This window comes from Talpa occidentalis, unplaced genomic scaffold, assembly GCF_014898055.3.
Source record: "Talpa occidentalis isolate TD23 unplaced genomic scaffold, MPIMG_talOcc4v2.1 talOcc4.3, whole genome shotgun sequence".
In the NCBI taxonomy this organism is placed as follows: Eukaryota; Metazoa; Chordata; class Mammalia; order Eulipotyphla; family Talpidae; genus Talpa; species Talpa occidentalis.
This window is the reverse complement of record NW_023603184.1, coordinates 35,082,612-35,102,044: the sequence shown is the minus strand read 5'-3', so window position 1 is coordinate 35,102,044 and position 19,433 is coordinate 35,082,612. Positions and strand designations below refer to the sequence as shown.

The 19,433-nt window shown below is 50.7% G+C and overlaps 1 protein-coding gene across 1 annotated transcript; it reads left to right on the top strand.

Annotated features, from left to right (window-relative positions):
- The first annotated feature begins 8,437 nt into the window (after window positions 1–8,437).
- CCKBR (cholecystokinin B receptor) lies at window positions 8,438–18,546 on the top strand. Its single transcript, XM_037522799.2, is given in 6 exon segments — window positions 8,438–8,533; window positions 8,536–8,607; window positions 15,895–16,146; window positions 16,282–16,531; window positions 17,111–17,268; window positions 17,444–18,546. Coding segments are annotated over 6 exon segments (1,353 nt in total). The 5' UTR covers window positions 8,438–8,451; the 3' UTR covers window positions 17,983–18,546.
- The last annotated feature ends 887 nt before the right edge of the window (window positions 18,547–19,433 follow it).

Genomic DNA, 19,433 nt, shown 5'->3' with positions numbered 1-19,433 from the left:
AGGAGCCAGAAGCAGGTGGCAAGGTGGGTGGATTCCACCCTGAACTAGGGCTCGGCTTCAGGCTCAGATCAGAGATGAATGGTCACACTGGGTTACAGTGAGGTCACAGTCATGGCTGGACTAAAAGCATGACAGAAGAAAGAGCTTGGAGCCAGTGAGAGACAGATTTTAGTTCTGAAATAGAGCTCTTATTAGTGGAGGACTCCAGACCTCCCACAAAATCTTTCAGGGCTGTTGAAAAATAAAATGTAAATTAGATCATGACAGGAAAGTGTCCAAAAGATAGAAAGTGCTTAATAATGAGTAGTGGATACCACCGTTACCCTGACCCCTCAGCCGCTGTGGATTGCACCTTCATGGTCCTTAGGGTGTCAGTTGTCTGGCCAGGCAGAACCTGGGGCCTGGGGGCCCTCCTGGCAATGCCAGACCTGGCCAGCAGAGGGCGCAGGGCCTCCCTTCCCTCTCTCTCCCTCCCCAGGCCTCAGGATTTCATTGCCTTGTAAAGCAAGAATTACCAGGTGGGGTGGGGGGAGAAATGGAATATTAGGGACAGGAAATGATGCTCGGGGATCGTGTTTTCTCCTGGTTTGTGGAAACCTCTGCTTGGGTTTTTTCACAAAAACTACAATGCCACAGTGGTGATGCTCAGGGACATTACACAGGCAGTCATGTCAAATCAGTCTGAAGGAGCCGTGCAGGGGCAGCACCTTGGATGGGTGGGTGCACAAAGGACTCATCTCCCTCACAGCTTGCAAAAGTCTTGTGTTTTCCACTCTAGGACACATGGGGCCTGTCTGTGTCTGTCATTGCTTTCAGTTTCAGTCTGTTGGCCTCCTGTCTTCAGTCTTGCCCTTCACCAGCAGGCCCCATCGGTCCCAGGCAGGAACTCGGACGTGTTGGTGGAGGTCCCCTCCTGGCCACTTCCTGAGTGAGTTTTCCATGGTTCCTTTAGCTTCAAGTGAGGTCCTGACCTGGGAGGTCCAGGCCTTACCTGTGAGAGGCCATCTCTGGAGCCAAGTGTAGGGAACACGCAGTGGGGCCAGCTCCTGCAGTGTGCCTCTGCTATCCCCGGCACAAGCCTGGGGTCTGGAAGGCCAATCTTTTCCCTGGTTACTTAGTTCTCCCTGACATGCCTGCCTGCTCTGGCTCCAGCCCATCTGTCTTCTCAGCCCACTCCCTCTTTGTTTAATTATCCCAAGAGAAGGGCCTCCTCCATGGGCATGGAGTGTGTGGGCAGTAGCTCCGCACAGGCGCGTATCTGCGCATCATAGAAATGCAGAGAACAGAGGGCTTGAAAGATACAAGAAGATGCAGGAAGATGCTAATCACAACCCAGAAGCAGAGGCTGAGCCAGTGGGCGAGTGGACATTTCAAGGTCTGGACTGTGACTGGTCTCTCTCCTAGTGCTGGATCTCCACTGCAAGTGTGTGCAGCAGAACTGGGGGCCAAAGGAGGAGCTTATTCCAGGGCCCTCACACCCCTGCAAGCAGTAGAATAAACAGTAGCCTGTGAAGCAGGTTATCTGGCTGTGTTTTAGAGGCGATCCACTCGCCTCTCTTAGTTGCTTCCCCTGAACATTTACCAAAGTGTTGTTTAAATGTTCCCCACTTATCTCAATGGTGATATAGAATATTGAAAGAAGGATCATATGCTCACACCTGGGGCAGTAGCATGGGTGACTGAGATTTCCCCAGGGTAAGGTAAGTTGTTCTAGCCAAAAGAGTCAAACTAGGCAAGCTGACAGCCCTTTCCAAAATTCAGACATCACGTACACACACACACCCCACTGGCAGGCCAAGGCTTGAGTCAAGAAGGAAGCTTCTGGGCCTCCCTGGTGGGGCAAGGGGTTAAGACTCAACCTATGAGGCTGTCCGCAGTTACTGCAGCAGGAGTTAGATCCCCGCTGGGGAGATGCCCACATGGCACAGCAGACCTCTCCTGACTCGCCCGCTGTTCCCCTTGGCAGTATATTTCAGTAGATGCTCCTGTTCTGTTCCCCACTCTGTCTCTGGTGGGCCTCTCACCTCCCCCCTCCCCACACCTCTGGCCTGTACCCCAGTTCTTGTATGCATAAATAAATAAATCTTTAAAAAGAAAAAAAGAAGGCTGCTTCCCTCAGCATTAAGCTCTGCCCTAATTCAGAACATATTGCACTTGCTTCCTTGACCTTGTAGATTTCTAATATGACCTGAAACTAGGATCCAGGCCTCTCTCCTCTGGTTGTCCACACTGACTTTGCACCCCTCCCTGCTGTGATAGAAGTCCACCCCTGTCGCCCTAAGCAATCCTACTCTCTCCAAATGGTAATTTAATCCCTGGCACAGATGGAATTTCCTTTGAGAAGAAAGCTTTGACCCTCCCAGCACTACATTTCCATCCCCTCCTCTGTTCACAGTACCCCCTTCGCCACTGTATTTACAAATTGTGGGTTTTTTTCTTCTTTGCAATCATCTTCTGGAAACAATCTATACGCACCGACTCTTGGCCCTTGCTGCCCATTGTCCATCTGAGTTTAGTCAGAGGGGAGATGAGCAAGGTAAAGGGTGATGAATCCTGAAGATGCACCGTGAAACTCTATGCACTTCAGTTTCCTTGAGCACAAAGAAAAAACAGAAAATAAGTAATGAGAACAGTGGGGAGAGTGGTTTGAGAAACCGTTTGAGAAAAGAAACCAGACCTTGGAACACAGACAAGTAAAAGGACAATGACAAGATGTATAATTATAAAAATGGCTGTACCAGAGGCATCAGGTGTTCCAGAAGTACCCAGGAGAGGCACCTAACCCAGACCTGTGGAGTGAGGACAATGTCTCTGAGAGCCGGGGCTGTGAACTCTTACCTCCTTGACTTCTCCCCCTTGCTGTGTTAACTAAAACCAGCAGTCTCCTGGGCAGCACATCCTAGGCAGACAGGGTGGCTTCTTATTCTCTCCCAATCCTTGTACACATAATTGGGGTCCCCTGCACCCACCAATGCTGCTTCACTCTAAATAGACCCCTGTTCCTTGACACTCCCACATTATTTGCATTTTACTCTCTCCCCTTTCTCACTGCTGACCTTTATCAATCTTCTGAAGCCTACCTTCGACTTACTTTAGAATTTGTCATCTACCACCTTTGAGTTCTGTCTTTTCCACATTCAGCTGAAATTTCAAGGCTCATTATTTTTCGCTTGTCCATTTGTTTTTCCATCCCACCCACCTAGTAAAATCACAGCTTTGGAGGATCTGAACCATCAATACTCTACTTGCTTGCATCTCACTCTCTGAGCTCTGCTGGCGAAACTGATACCATCAGAAATTCCTGGTTACCAGCTCATAAGTGCATCTCCAATACTTCCCTGATTATCTTACTACATTCTGCTGGTCCCCACATTCCTTTCCCCATTATATACAGTTTTCTTACACCACATTGACTCCTAAAATTTCCATCTCACACGCACACACATACTCCACCACCACCACTCACTGTAACCAGATCTTCAAATTTCATAGAGAAAATAGAAACTATCAGGCACCAGCTCCCCAACAAATCTACACACCTACTGTCTTAACTAAGATACAGGTCAAGTGGCTATGACAAGAAAGAGAAAGTTGTAGAGCCTTAAGATAGTTTCTTTGTCACACAGAACCTGGAGTGGTGAAATGGGTCAAGAGCATAGTAGACACCAATTCTTGCATTTGTCACTCTGCCACCCCTGGTGTGTTACCCTCACTGCACGCCTGAGAATGGCTTACCCTAACATCCACATTCAGCCTGCAGAGACAGGCAGTGAGGAAGAGTCCACGCCTATCCTTGAAGATCTTGATCTGGATGTTCTGGAAGCTGCAGGTCTCATGTCCACCTGTAACCACTGCCTAGAATGCAGTCATAAAACCACATGTAGCTGCAAACAAGCCTAGGAGTAGAGTTGTTATCTGCCAGCCATGACTTCTTTTCACATACACATGTATTCTCTTATATCCACTTCCTCTGACAACTGAATCTCTACTCCCATCAAGAGTTAGTGGCCTCCATCACGTGCTAGGGAACCCATACCTTCCTCCCTTCTCACTTTCTCCCATCCCACTCGCCAGCACCCCCACTCTGTTTTCTGCCTCTACAGCCTCACCAAAATGGCTCCTCCCCAGCCTGCCACGGATGTCCCAGTCACTGAGCGCAGAGCACATTTCTCAGTCCTTGTTTTTCTTGGTCCCGGAGCAGGAGTGGAATCAGGCTCAGCATTTTCTTCTAGAAAATCTCCTCCTTTCTTTTGTATGATGCCTGCTCCCTCCGTTCTCCTCCCACCTCTCTGTCTGCTCCTCTTGGTCTCTTCTGCGGACTGGTCTTCCTCTATCCAGCCTTTAAATACTGGTTCTTTTTTATTTCCAGGCTTCTGACCAGGTTCTTGATGTCTTCTTATTTAACACTCTCTCGTTGACGCTATGGTTTGAACCCTTCCTATGCCACCTGTATTCAGCTTCCTCTGGGAATTCCTACCTAGATCTCTAACAAGCATGTGAAACTTAAAGTGTCCAGAATGGAACAGATTCACTGGTAGGAGTTGCTGTCTGATAGTTACTATTTTCTCTCTGAAGTAGGAGGTTATTTATTATGACTGAAAGATGGTGTGTGTGTGTGTGTGTGTGTGTGTGTGTGTGTGTGTGTGTGATGAAATTAGAGATTTTATGAGTCAAAAATTTTTGAAGAAAATATTGAGATAAAGATGAGAGCAGTATAGTTTGAGCACCTGAATTCTGATTTCCCAAATTGCTGGCTTTAAATAGTGTTTTTTTTTTTTGCACCTAATAGTTTTGTGGCTTTGGGCAAGTTACTTACATTTTCTCTGAGCCACAGTTTTGTTTTTTTTTCCCATCTAAAATAGTGATCAATAATATTGGACCTAAATATATAGCTATTTGTCAAGGTTAAAGGTAATATGCTTGAAACCCTTTTCATCAAAGGATTCCCATCCAGTTACCAGAAAGCTTGTTCAGTTTAATCACATCCTTCTCCCTCATCCTGCACATACAAAAGGTCTCTCGATTCTGTCTCTCTACCTCTTAAAGAGCTCTTGGGTCCATCTTCTCCACAGCTTCCATGACTTTAGTTCAAGCCACTGTCAATTCTCACCTAATGGATGGTCCCATTAGCCCAACCAAGTTGTTCTCAAGTTGCTCTCTCTACCAGCAGCCCCTGCAATTTCTCCAAATCTTTCTAAACCTTAGCAAATAGCCAGTGCTTCCACTTCTTCCTTGCATAGTTTACAAGCATCTGCATTTGCTACCTTCTGAGATGAGAGGTGTGTCAGTTTTTCTATGGCTACCATAATAAATCGCCATGAGTTTGATGGACCGCAGATGTGTCCAGAAGACTGGGTTCTTTGCTCTGGATTCCATCAGGTTGAAGTTAAGGTGTCAGCCAGACTAAATCCTCTTCTGGAGGTTCTTGGGAAATCTCCAAGCTCATTCTTTTCACTAGCAGAGGTTATAGGATTAAAGCCCCCACTTTCTTGCTGTCTGCCAGCAAGAGACTGATCTCAGGTAGCAGTCACTCTGTGCCCTCCTCAAAGTGGCCACAGTGTGTCAATCCTTATACTTCAAATTTCTCTGACTTCCTCTTTTGTTACCAACCAGAGAAAACTTGTCTCTTAAAGGACTCATGATTTGATTAGGGCTAGTGGAATAACCTATCTTGAGGTCTGCTGGTTAGTAAACTTCATTATATCTGCAAAATCCCTTTTGCCATATACACAATCATCATGTTTACAGGTTCCACCCACCCTCAAAGAAGGAGATGGGACAAGAGGAAGCTTCCTGGGGGTCATCTTATAATTCTGCTTACCATGAGAGGGGAAGTAAAAAAAAAAAATCCTAGAGAAATGTTGAGACCTTGAGCTGAGATCATAAGGAATATAGACCTTCATTTGATAAAGAAGGAAAGCTTCCAGAGAGCAAGTGAAAAAGTCATGTAACTGGAGGACAGATAGCCCAAAAATGGACTAGAGGCAGGTCAGTGTGAGAACAAGAACCCAAGATCAGTAGGCCCATGCAGGCCACATAGAGTCTGGTAAAAGGTTTTCTCTGTCCCCAAGGAAAATGTCAGAAGAGAGGCAAGATCAGATTTGTGTATTTTGAACAGATCACTCTGGCTATAGGGTGGAGGGCAGGTGGAAGGAAGCATCAGTTAAATGTGGTCAACCACGTATAAGTGTGGTAGTGCAGGAGACCATGGGGCAATGTCACTGGAGATACAAGCAGATTCAAGGAACACTCAATAGCTAAAATCAACAGGGCTTTGTGATTGATTGAAGACAGGAGTGAGAAGATACATTCCCCAGGAAGCAGACTCTACAACAACAGAGATCACTGTGTAGGGTGTTTAGTAAGCAGTGCTCTAGCAGTCAAACAAAGAGAAAGGGGATAAAAGTAGGATTGGGTGACGGGAGAAGCTGAACGGTAATTCAGCTCCAACAAGAGCTTCAGTCAACCTGATGAACTGTGAACATCTTTCAGAATTGTCCTCTGTGGGGGTGAGGAGGCTAAACCTATATGCCTCTGTATGATTAGTCACTGGATACAGGATGCCCCAGAAAGGGAACATGACCTTGGATGAGCTGGCTTTCTTCAGCTCAGGCAACTCCCAGAGGGGCTGACAGTCCAGGGCTGTCTTCCAGCAGCACTCTCAGCAGCAGGAGAATAAATCCTTCCTTTCTGAGGAGTCTGGGCTTTCTGTCACAGCCTCCACCACAGGGATGGAGGAGTATAGGGGAGTAAGGTTGCCAAGATGATTCCAAAATTTCTGATTTGTACATCTCGGGGGCTGCACTGACGACCCCCTGTTGTCATCATTGGCTTACCTGTCATTTTCCCCACTAGAGTGGGAGCTGCTCAGGCACAGACTGCATCGATGGCTGGTGCACAGCCCTATACCTGGCACATACTTTGCTGAATAAGTGAATGCCTGTCTACTTCTCCTATTTCCACTTCTCACTCCCCCATGTTTCTTCTGCTCCCCAGCCCCCACACCCTACCATCATCCAATGTGGGAAAAGTCTAGCAGGTTATCTGACGCCCCACCTGTGCTGGAACTGAGCAAATAGCAAATCACTCTCCTCCGGTCAGGACTCTGATGGGGAAGGCAGGCGGTGCCAGGAGCCAGCTCCTGCTGGAGTGGAGTGGGGTGGGGTGGGGTGGGGAGCAGGGGAGGAATTCCCCACCCACCTCAGGCTGAGATCCTCCTTCAATGCCCCAGTTCCTATAAACTCAGAGCTTTCTGGACCCGGGTCTCTCCAAATGACTGATTGGATAGGGCTTTCTGAGTCCCCATAAATCAAATCTCAATCTCAGTGTAATCTCCCCTACCTCTCACCGCTAGTCTGGGGACCAAAGAATAGAATTCCAGGTCACACTGGAGTTTCTTAGGAATGGAGGAGAATGCATAGTCAGAGGACTGAAATGCTAGGAGAGGTAAGTCCTGCCCAAGAAGCTGAACCCTCCTCCGTCCTACACATGCCCCCTTCACCTTTGTCTTCAGTGCACCCCAGTGATGTAGCCCCGCTTTGACCCCCTCCCGTGGGAACCTGACTCCGCACTCGAGCTGCTCCACCTGCCCAAGAGCAAACAGCGCGCGCCAGCGTGCCGGGTGATAGTGGGCGCTGCCTGGAGACCACGGGCCAAGCGGCCACTCATGCCCGCGCGGGCCGGCCCTGGAGTGCCACCCCCGCCCGCGTCCCACCGCCCCACCGCGTGTCCCAGGCAGTTCTCCCTGATACCGCAGCAGCCCTTGCCACTCCGGACGCCCTTGACGCCCCAGTAACTCTTCCCCCAGGCAGCCGGTTCCCCTGCCAGCGCTCCCCGGAGATCGGAGCCTGGGGGCAGCCGGCCCCGACCAGCTGCCGCAGCCAACTACGGTGGCAGCGGTGCCCGGGGCGCTGTGGCCGCTGCGGCGCAGTGGGGTACCCGGGGATCCCGCGCGTGCCCCCGGCCTCAGCCGCCACCCATTCGCGCCCTGACTCCCCAGGAAAGATGATAGCACACCCCCCCCCGCCCTGCCCCCGCAATCTTGCGCCTCGCACCTTGCCAGCCACCCCGAATGCCAGCCCCCCACCCCCCAAGAATTCCCTGCAATCTGAACGGTGGTGAAGGGGACTGGGCGGGAAGAAAATATCTAAGGGAGTGAGATCTAGAGAGATCCAGGAGCGGCGAGCCCGGGGACCACCTCTCATCGGGGCGCTCAGCCGGGACCCCGGGACGCCGGGGCCAGCGGCCACCTGGCGCGGGCGCGGAGCCCCGAGCCGGGGCGGGGCGCGCGCCCCAGCTGGGCGGGCGCGGGAGGCGTGGGGGGGCCCGCGCCCAGGTTAGGGGCGGGGCCAGGCCGCGCGGGAGCCCCCGCCCGGACCGCAGCGGGAGCAGGTGGAGCCGCAGCCGGAGCCCGCCCGGCCGAGCTGAGAGGCGGCGGGCTGGGCAGGGGCCATGGAGCTGCCCAAGCTGAACCGGAGCTGGCTGGGATCGCCAACCGGACCCGGGCCCGGGGCTCCCCTGTGCCGCCCCGGGGGCCGCTCCTCAACAGCAGCGGGACCGGCAACCTCAGCTGTGAGCCTCCCCGCATCCGCGGAGCTGGAACGCGAGGTGGGTGCCTCCCTAAGCCCCTTCCACGAGCGCCTTCTCACCGCACCCAAAAACAGTAATAGATGCTCCCCCCCTCCCCAGCCTCTACATTGCCTCCCAGACGCCCACACTACCCCTTCACAGTGCTCCCTGTCTCCCTGACACGTCTGTCCCCCGCAGCTCCCACAACTCCATCCCGGCTTCACACTACCTGGTCAGAACCCCTTTACTCCCGCGCCCTGGTGACACCCAGGGGTCCTGTTCACCCCTAACTCATAGTCTCCTCCAAGGTACAGCGGTGGGTAGACAACGACCTGCTCATGCCAGCCTTTCTGGGTCTCCTTTCACAGCCACAAAGGGGAAGGGAAGGCTGGGGAAAGAGGGGGCTGGTTGAGGGAGGGAGAGCTGTGGAAGGCCTCGATGGGAAGTTGACATTATTCTCTCCTGTGCCCCCACACCCAGCCAACGCCAGTCTTCCCAAAGGAGACCCTGAAACCTGAGTTAGGCTGGACACTGGAGACGACTGCCTAGAGTTTTCACTCATCCTAGGATCCCACTGTTGGAATTCTTCTCAGGTCTTTTCTTTGCCACCAAGAAATATCTCCAAGTCCCTCCCAAGCTCCCTCTCCAACCTGCCTTTAAGGGGTCACCTCCTGTGAGCTGGCTGCCCCCTTCACTATCCACCCCTTGGTGCCCTTACCCTCTCCACCTCGCCATTTGCCCAGTCCCCAAAATGATTTTCACTCCTCTCATCAGCTAATGCCTGCATTTTTTTGAGAGCCCAACTCAAGATCTCTATTTCCCCCTTCTTGTACCTTACTTTCACTTAAATTTTTATTAGACACCTGCTGCTGGCCCTGAGCTGGGTGCTGGGGACTCAGGGATGAGCTAGGCCCAGTCTGGACCCTCATCAGTCCTTAGCCAAGTGCAGAAGGACCACACCAATGGAAAAACCACAGCAGGCGTGGGGAGCCCCACAGGGGGTCTCAATTGTGGGCTCCTCAAGGAGTTGGTGTCCTAGAACTTCATAGAGGGCACCTGGGAGTTGGGTCTTGAAGTCAGGGTTCAGAAGGCAGGAAAGGAAGAAGTGGGTCCAACAGAGGGACCAGCATTAAGCAGTATTAAATAATAAAGGAAATTATTCCAAGTTCAAGAACGGAAAGTGGGAATAAATTATAATTTAAATATTTATTCACCCCTCAAATGAATGCCTGTTTCTCAGACTAGTTGTTAATACACTCTTACTTAGGAGGCTTCATTCACCAAATACTTATTGAACCAGAGGTTGCTCTAAGCACCAGGGTCGTGAATAGAGCAAAAATGACAGAGTTCCTAAATAGGAACTCACACTTGGGTGAGGGCAGTGACAAGTAAGCAGGGAACTGCAGAGCTAAGCGGGCAGCGCCTCCTGAGGTCTTTGGGAAGTGGGTGGTGCACTCTAACCTAGCCTAGCCTTGGGAACTGAAGTTGGCCTCTTTAGGATGTGAAGTATAAATTGAATAAAAATGTAAAAGCTGATGAAGAGTCAACCAAGTAAAGGGGAAAAAATTGTAAAAGCATTCCAGACAGAACAGCTCTGTTTTAAGCATCCAGAGTTTTAAGTCTACTGCATGTTTGTTCAGTGTATCAGTTTCAGTGCCTGACACATGGGCTGAAAGCGAGGAGTAATGAACACCTAGGATGAAGACCAGCCTACGGGTTTTATCCTGAGGGCAATGAGAACTACTGAAAGGTTTGGTAGTACTGCCAGGATTTGCTCTTTGGTATATAGGATGGATTGGAGAACAGAGATGAAGAGGGTGAGGAGACATACTTTTTAAAAGCTATTAAGTTTCGTGCTGGTTCCTGTGAAAGATGATATTGGCTTAACTAAGGTACTGGCTGTGGGGATGGACATAAGTAGAAGATTTGAGAGGCCCTGTTGACAGAATTGATGACTTATTAGAAACGGAGGGGGAAGAAGTCATGGGGTGACAACCAAGTTTCTGGCTTGGATACTTGGATGGATGTTGGTGTTGGGAATCATAACAAAGGAATAGAAAGATACTTAAAAGAGGAGATTATGAATTCAATTTGGAACCCACTGAGTTTAAGTGCTGGTGGGATATTTAGGTGGGGTTGCCAGTGAACTGTTGAGTCCAGGAATCTGGAGCTTAGGGGAGAGGTGTGAGCTGGAAATATAGGCTTGAAAGGTCTTTACTTTAATAAGGCAGTGGAAGTCATGGGAATAGATAAAATCATACAAAGATTGTGTGGGACAAAAAGAAAAGAGGACAGGCCCCTGAAGAAGCCAACATTAAAAACCAAGCAGAATGAGAGTGCATGGAGGACATCCAAAACCATCAGAGGAACAAGGCAAGGAAAAGGAAGGTTTCAATCAGGGTAGGATAGGTGACGTCACATGCTGCTGATATAAATTGGATAAGGTCAGAACGGCATTCTTCAGATTCAAGAAAATGTCCTTAGGTAGAATTATGACTATGAAGACCTGACTCCGGCAGACTGAAGTCTGAGCCATAGAGAGGGGCTTATGAGAACTGAGCCAGAGACAGAACTATCGAGAAGTTCAGTAGGGAGAGAGACAAAAGGAACAAAATAGGATAGTGCCAGAAAGAACATGGGGTTGAGGAAGGATGTGTGTGTGTGTGTGTGTGTGTGTGTGCATGCACTCGCGTGCGTTGGGTGAGTAGGGGCGGGGAGGTGGAGGACCAATAGAAGAAGCAGCATAAGTTAGTTTCTGATGGGGAATGTGTGTGTGGGCGGGGGGAGGGAGACAAGGGTATCAGGGAGAGTCAGTAGCTGGAAGCACACTGACAAAGCAGAATGTGAAGGAGTTTAGAGTACAGGTGCAAACCTGGTCTCACTCATCTGCATGTTGTTACCCTCACACATCTGGATGTAGCCCAAGCTGTCAGAAGTGACCTGCAAAGACGGTTAGCTCCACTCACTCAGATATGACCCCGCACAAGTCTGTTACCCAGCCACACACCAGTGACAGCAGTAGAAATTTGGATGTTAACCACATTACTCTGCTGTAAACCACACAAACTTGAGGGTGACCCCTGTTCACTCAGATGTTACCCACAGAAAGCAGATGTTACCCCATCCTCACTTTAATGTTGCCCATAGTTGTTTAAATGTTACTCATCCATCAGCTACACCCACTTTCATTTTATTTTTATCCACACACAGTCAGATACTACCCATGGCCGCTCAGTTTTCCAGATATTAACCATAGTTACAGATATTGCCCACAAAGTTTGTATTACTTCCGCTCGCCCAGCTGTTACCATCACCACTTGGAGAGTCCTCTGTTCATACACACACCTCTGAATGCCACCCCTGCTTCCTGAAGACATTACCTACAAAATGAGATGCTGTCTACAGAGTAACATTTGCTCGTTCAAACATTAGTGTACCTACTCAGGTATTACCTAAACCTAAGTGTAACCCACACTCAATCAGAGGTTACCTATAAACACAAAGCTGTTACCCTTCTCCAGACAGTGTCCATAGAAATATATGTTACTCTCACCCTTCCTGTCTCGAAGAACAAAGTATTTCCCAGCGCCCACTCTGATGTTACCTGTGTATGCTTGCATGTTATTCTGCTCCCTCAGTTCCCACCCACTGACATTGGGGTGCCCCCATTCTCCCAGCTGTCACTCGCCATCAGTTGGATGCACTCCTGCTCACCACACACAGGTGTTACTGGACATCTGCGTGATGGAATCCATCACACCAGTGGAAGACAGACTGGCGGCATCAGCACCTAAATGCTATGTGGAGTCCTTTTCTTAGAAAAGCCTGTTTTTTGTTTTATGTCACATTATCTGGATTTTTGTCTCATCACCCCAGTGTTGTGCTCATCCTTCTCTGCCATCATTTGGAAAGAACAAATGGAGGTTCTCTAGACCCCAGAAGCAGAACTGAACTGTCCCGGTGTCCTGAGACCCCAGGTCTGATGCCTGCTCTTCCCTCGCTCCCACCAGCTGATGCCCACAGCCAGGGCACGAGTGGCTGTACCCTGGGAGAGGCCCTCTCCCTTCTTCTACCCTTGCTCAGGTTCTCAGTCACTGAGGACACTGAGCTCACTCCAGGCCTGCCTTAAACATACCTGTGTGCATATAAACACACATGTCTACACACAAGCCTTCATTCTGATCGCCTTGGCCTATGAAATTTTAAAAATTTACAGACTATTTTTACAGCAATTTTAGGTTTATAGACAGAGTGGAAAGTACAGGGAGCTCCCAACACATACACACACTGAGCAGCTCCTCTGTCATTAGCATCTTGCACTGGTGTGATATGTCTGTTAGAATTGATGAGCCAGTGTTGAAACACTTGTAATTCTATAGTTCACATTAGGGCTCACTCCTTGTGTTGTAACTTCTGTGGGTTTTGACAAATGTATAATCAGAGTTGTCTGCCATTACAGTACCATACAGAAAAGCTTCGCTGCTCTAAAACTTTCCCATGCCCCTCTTTACCCACCCCCCTCCCTCTCCTCAGATCCCTACACCCAAGATTGCTTTTAATTCATCTTTTTCACATTTCCTAACTGTTCAACAACAAAGTCTTGGTAAGATAACTGTGGCTGGAAATAAGGTAATAACTGGGAACATCTAGTAAAACAGCAAAATCAAAATAGCTGGTCATTTTTACTGAGGTGTTGGCCTTCAGTTTTCAGGACCCCACCCCATGACGTGGGAATGTCACGGAGCAGGCCTGGTCTCAGATACTGCCCCACCACAGTTAGCCCCGTTCAAGGGCGCATGCGTGCAAACATCCCCTAGATCAATAAGAAACGTGCTCTTCACATTTCAAAATACTGTACCAACTCAGTGTGGTTGTTGAATCAAGAATTAGCTGAAGAGAAAAATCCAGAGAAGGACATGAGTGAGTTATTAAAACCAGGTTGTTAAAAGGTTAGGGAGGTGGTGGCAAGGAAACACAAAGAGTGCAAGACAGACCACCAGCTCCATTTTGGGGGGGTTCAAGAACCTTTCTAATAGGGATCCTCTTTCCATAGGTCCTTTATTTTCCCCTGCATGCACACACATATCACACACACTTCTAACTGTCACACAAGACTTTCCTGTGAAGAGGGATCCAGCTTCTAAGAGACACAGATGGTTTGTATATAACAGTAAAAAAAAAAAAATACATTCAAAATCGCAGCCTGTCACACACACACACACACACACACACACACACACACAGATCCTCCAACATGCATCTCCAGAGAAAAAGCTGCAATAAGGAGCGTGCACGCTGGAGCTTGAGAGGCAGAGAGGTGAAGGATGAGTGAGGAGGGACAAAGCAAAGCATTTGTATGGGGAGTGACAAAGAGATTCATCAACAAGCGTGTGTTAGCACCGCCTATATGCAGGCCTTCTGTTGAGTGCTCGGGATATGTTAGGGAACAAGATGTGTCCTTGCCCTCAGGAAGCTCCTAGTCTAGTAGGGGGACATAGGGAATGAAACAAAACATTTCAGTGAGAAATGCAGTGAGAGACAACAGAGAGAAAGGCTCTGGGGGTGAGATTTGTCTGGGAGAAGGAGGCAGCGTGATGAGTGACCAAGCGGGCAAAGTATTTTAGAGACCAGAGCCTTGGCCTCTATTCTGATTCAGCTGCTTACTTGCTGTGTGCTCTGAGCTTGGGAATCTCCTGGAACTCTGACTCGATGCCCACAACAGCTTCTGAATAACAGTTATTGTAATGAGAAAATGGTTTCATTTGGGGGCTCAGGCAAGAGTTAGCCAATGTGTGGGGCTGTGGAAGAAGTTGCTGCAGCTCCATAGTTCCCTCCCTACAATCTGGAAGTTGCTGTCCCTGCCCTCCAGACTCCTCATTCTGAGGCCACGGATTGGGTGACTTGGTTTAATTCAATTCCATTTTGTCTGTGTCTGTGTGTGACCTGGAGGTCCAAAGATGGATCCATCTTCCAACAGACAATGACAGAGAGAATGGGGGCAGCCCTCTGTCTGGCCCAGCAAGGCAAGGTGTGCTTCCTGTGTGCTCCTGCTGCACTCTGTGTGCTCCTCAGCCTCACCCCTCATCACACTGCATGTCAGTTACCTGTTTCTATACCCAAGTGTCCCTCTAGACTGTGAGCTCTCAGAGGGCGGGGAATTTGTCATGCTCACCTCTTTCCTCACTGTCTGGCATAAAGGGAGTACTCTGTAAATGTTTGTTGAGCGAGAATGAATGTTTGGAGATAATTAAAACACAAGGCAGAAAATAACCAGGTCTCTAGCAGATGTGAAAGGAACATGTGTGGGTCAGAGGAAAGGGCTACTAACTCCAAATGAGGTGTCCGGAGAGGCCTCTGGCAGAGGCATTTCTGAGTCTGAAGGATGATGGATGAATGGATATTTACCAGTTAAAGAAAACAAGTTTGTGATGGACAGTTATTGTGGCGGGTGGTTACTAGAGGGAGCATGGAAGAACTTTCCAGTCTGAGAAACTAAGGCAAGCACGCACATTACGAGTGTGCATGATGCCTTCTAGAAACTGAGTCTTCCCATGCAAGAAGGAGGTGGGAGGACAAAGAGGTCAGTTTTCCGAGAACCTGATGACAAGCTAAAGGACTGCAGAGAGTAGAGAGCAGGTAAAGTGGTTTGCGTGTGCGAGAGTGTTTTAGACAATAAGGATAAGATGTGACCTGTTTCAATAGGCAGTGGGTAGTCAACGGTATCAGATGACACAGGAAAATCAAGTCTGAGGCGTGACCATGATTTGGCGGTTACAGCTTAGTGAGTTAGGAAGCAGTGCCCAAACAGTGAGGGGGACAGGGCACTGCACTGTGTGGATTGAGGAGTGAATGAGAAGATGCAAATCATATTTTTTTTTTACTATTTTACTTTATATAATTCTTATATCATATTCCATTTCTGCACAATGTATCATTTTCATTTTGGTTATATTCCCCATACAATTGCACCCCCCTTATTTTGACCCTAATCCTTCCGCTCCCCCTTGTCCCCCCGCCCCGGTAGTGTGTCTCTGGTTTGTAGTTGCTTGTTGATAATATTTTTAAGAAGTTTGGCTGCAAAGAGAAGCATAGATGTGAAACAAAGTTTGACAAGAGACAGGTTTTCTTAAGAAAAGATAGAGTTGGGCCAATTTGACTAAGCCTCAGGGTGTCAGGATAAAGGATTCAAGTTCACCATTTGCTGACTGAGGTTTGGGGGTGGGAGCAGGGTTCTTGGGCAGCAGGGGATCTGGCTAGGTAGTGGGGTTGGGGAGAAGTGACATTGGAAGCCAGACCCCTACTGCCACCCCCTCTCTCTCTCCCCAGAGCTGGAGCTGGCCATTAGGATCACCCTCTATGCAGTGATCTTTCTGATGAGTGTGGGAGGAAACATGCTCATCATCGTCGTCCTGGGACTGAGCCGCCGCCTGAGGACCGTCACCAACGCCTTCCTGCTGTCCCTGGCGGTCAGCGACCTCCTGCTGGCTGTGGCCTGCATGCCCTTCACCCTTCTGCCCAACCTCATGGGCACGTTCATCTTTGGCACGGTTGTCTGCAAGGCGGTTTCCTACCTCATGGGTAGGTGAGGCGACCCCCTGCCCCTCTCCTTGCCCTTGGGCAGGGAGGGGCACAGCCCAGTGGAGGTTGGAGGGGTCATGCTGGTGAATGCGTAGTGCCAGTTGCCTACCCGAACCCTTCCTCTCCCCTGTGTAGGGGTGTCTGTGAGTGTGTCCACGCTGAGCCTGGTGGCCATCGCGCTGGAGCGGTACAGCGCCATCTGCCGGCCTCTGCAGGCGCGCGTGTGGCAGACGCGCTCCCACGCGGCCCGCGTGATCGTAGCCACGTGGATCCTGTCGGGACTGCTCATGGTGCCCTACCCGGTGTACACCAGCGTGCAGCCCGCGGGGCCCCGGGTGCTGCAGTGCGTGCATCGCTGGCCCAGTGCGCGGATTCGACAAACCTGGTGAGGGATCCCATTGCTTGTTCCCGGGGTTTTCCTTCTCCATCCCCATCCGATGCTTGGGACCATGCCCCGGACCCCTCTAGCTGCACCAAGAATCACCACTCCATTTCCCTTCCTGCAACCACCAGCTTGGAATTCCTACTTGGGGCGTCTCCCCAGTTTCTAGCCCTTCCCAGCAGCACCCCCAAAGGCTACTCTCCTACCTCTGAGACCTGGTCACTATCCCTAGAAGTTTTTTTTTTGTTTTTTTGTTTTTTTTTATGCATACTAGGGCTGGGGTACAGGCCAGAGGTGTGGGGGGTGAGAGGATTCCCCAGAGACAGAGTGGGGAACAGAACAGGTAGACTGAATGAAACACACTGCTGAAGGGAGCAGCATGGAGACAGGAGAGGTCTGCTGCGCCATGTGGGTTGCTCCCTGGTCGGCCGGGGATCGAACTCGTGCTGCAGAAGCTGCAAATTGCTTCATAGTGCGGTGCTTAACCCCTTGCGCTACCAGGGACGCCCCAAAGCTCTTGGAGGTTCTTCCATGGGTGTTACTGCCGGCCAGAGTCCGAGACTGGTATGTGTCTGTCCCCAGGTCGGTGCTGCTGCTGCTGCTGCTCTTCTTCGTCCCGGGCGTGGTCATGGCGGTGGCCTACGGGCTTATCTCCCGCGAGCTCTACTTAGGGCTTCGCTTTGACAGTGACAGTGACACCGATAGCCAGAGCCGAGTTGGAAACCCAAGAGGGCTGCCAGGTGGGGCAGGACCTGGCGGGTCCTATCCAGGGGGTGTGGCTTTCAGGGCGGGGCCTGGAGTGGCTGGGACGCAAGGTTGGGGAGACGCAAGAGAGGCTGGGGCCTGGGCGTCAGGAGGCTTGGGCGAAGTGGAAACGACTCAACCTCTGCTCTCGCCTCCCCCCTCTGTTCTCAGGTGCTGCCCACGCGAACGGGCACTGCGGGTCGGAGGCGGGGCTGGCAGGTGAGGACGGCGACGGCTGCTACGTGCAGCTCCCGCGCTCGCGCCCCGCCCTGGAGCTGTCGGCGCTGACCGCGCCCACCCCCGGGCAGGGGTCGGGCCAGCGGCCCATCCAGGCCAAGCTGCTGGCTAAGAAGCGAGTGGTGCGGATGTTGCTGGTGATCGTTGTGCTTTTTTTCCTATGCTGGTTGCCCGTTTATAGCGCCAACACTTGGCGCGCCTTCGATGGCCCCGGAGCGCATCGAGCGCTTTCGGGCGCACCCATCTCCTTCATCCACCTGCTGAGCTACGCCTCGGCCTGCGTCAACCCCCTGGTCTACTGTTTCATGCACCGTCGCTTTCGCCAGGCCTGTCTCGACACGTGCGTGCGCTGCTGCCCTCGACCTCCACGAGCCCGCCCCAGGCCGCTTCCGGAGGAGGACCCTCCCACGCCCTCCATCGCTTCCCTGTCCAGGCTGAGCTACACCACCATCAGCACCCTGGGGCCCGGCTGAGGCGTGGAGGGGGAGCAGGGGCTGAGGCGGGATAGACCGAGTCCAAACACACACCCTCCAGACACTAAGAGATACAGACTAAGACTGACCCGCGGGACTGTCACCAACAAGATGGACTCACTCCCATGCACAGGAGGTGGCTTGTCCAGCACAAAGGAAACAAGCAGGACACCATCACAGGACACAGGCACGCTCTGGGTATGGGGCTGAGCCTGACACTTGGAAACCTGGCACTGACCTCGGACACACATGCAGTGTCCCTGGCAATGGAAGCTCTGACGGGGCTGTCCTGCCTCGCACACACTTAGAATAAGGCACTGATTCTGCTGGGGCTAGGGCCCAGCATGGGGCTGCCTCCTGAGAGGCTGCAGGCTGTGCCCAGTCTGACCTCACAGTGTCCTTCCCCAATCAGCACTGGAAACACCAACCTGCCTAATCACACACTTCCTGCCCAGCAGGCTGTATTGCACTGAAAAGTCCCTTTATTCTTTTCCAGGTAAATACTACAGCCCTGCCCCCTCCTCCCTCAGACAACCTCTACAAGAAATAATAAATGACTTGGTTTCCTCCTAAACTTCCTTTCTGGACTTTCTGGGGGCAGATAGGGAGGCGAGGGATTTGAAGTTCTCCCTGTTAGGTCTCCCCACCTGCCTCCTACTCCTGAGCACAACCCCCTGCCAAAAAGCCTGTGGAGGCTAGAGGGGCTGTGTCCAATCCCTTAGGGTCATAGGTAGTAGCTGGGAATAGGGGTGGGGGCTTGGAGAGGAAACGTTCATGACACATCAGAATTCCTGAGCACCTTCTCCTGAAGTGGTGCCATTTTTAAGGAATCAAGTAAATTTTTGAGAAGAGATAAATAACACTCTATCATGATTTTGTTTATCCAATGTGTGTTTGAAATGCTAGGTAGTGGGGTTGGGGAGACAGATGTACAGCCCATGACAGATGTACAGAGGTTAATAAGACAACAGGGTCTTTTTCATGCCCTCTATCCCAGTGTCAGGGCCTGGTCAACTTTCCGGTCCCAGGAAGCACCCTTATGGAATAACAATAGCTAAGACTGGGGGAGAGGCCCACACCTAAATAGGAGTCTCAGTGCCCAGCCTCTTTGACCATAAGATTGATCCAGCCCCAGAGAGAGAGTGAGAAACATCACCCTTTTGTATACACAGTGCCAAAGTGACAGGGAAGGACAGATGACCTTACCAAGTGGGTATACGCGGATAATCTGAGGCCTGGTATTTTGGCAGAGGGCTTCCTTGACACTTCGTCTTAGAACAGATGGGGAAACTGATACCCAGAGCAGGAAAGGAAGCTGCTCAAGGTCATGCAGGAAGCTAGAGCAAGATGAAAATAATCCTATTCAAATTGCCACTGACTTGGAGATAGGGCAGAGACCAGTCAGGGGCAGACCCAGCTATTATGGGGCTTGGGGCTTGTAAAATTGTGTG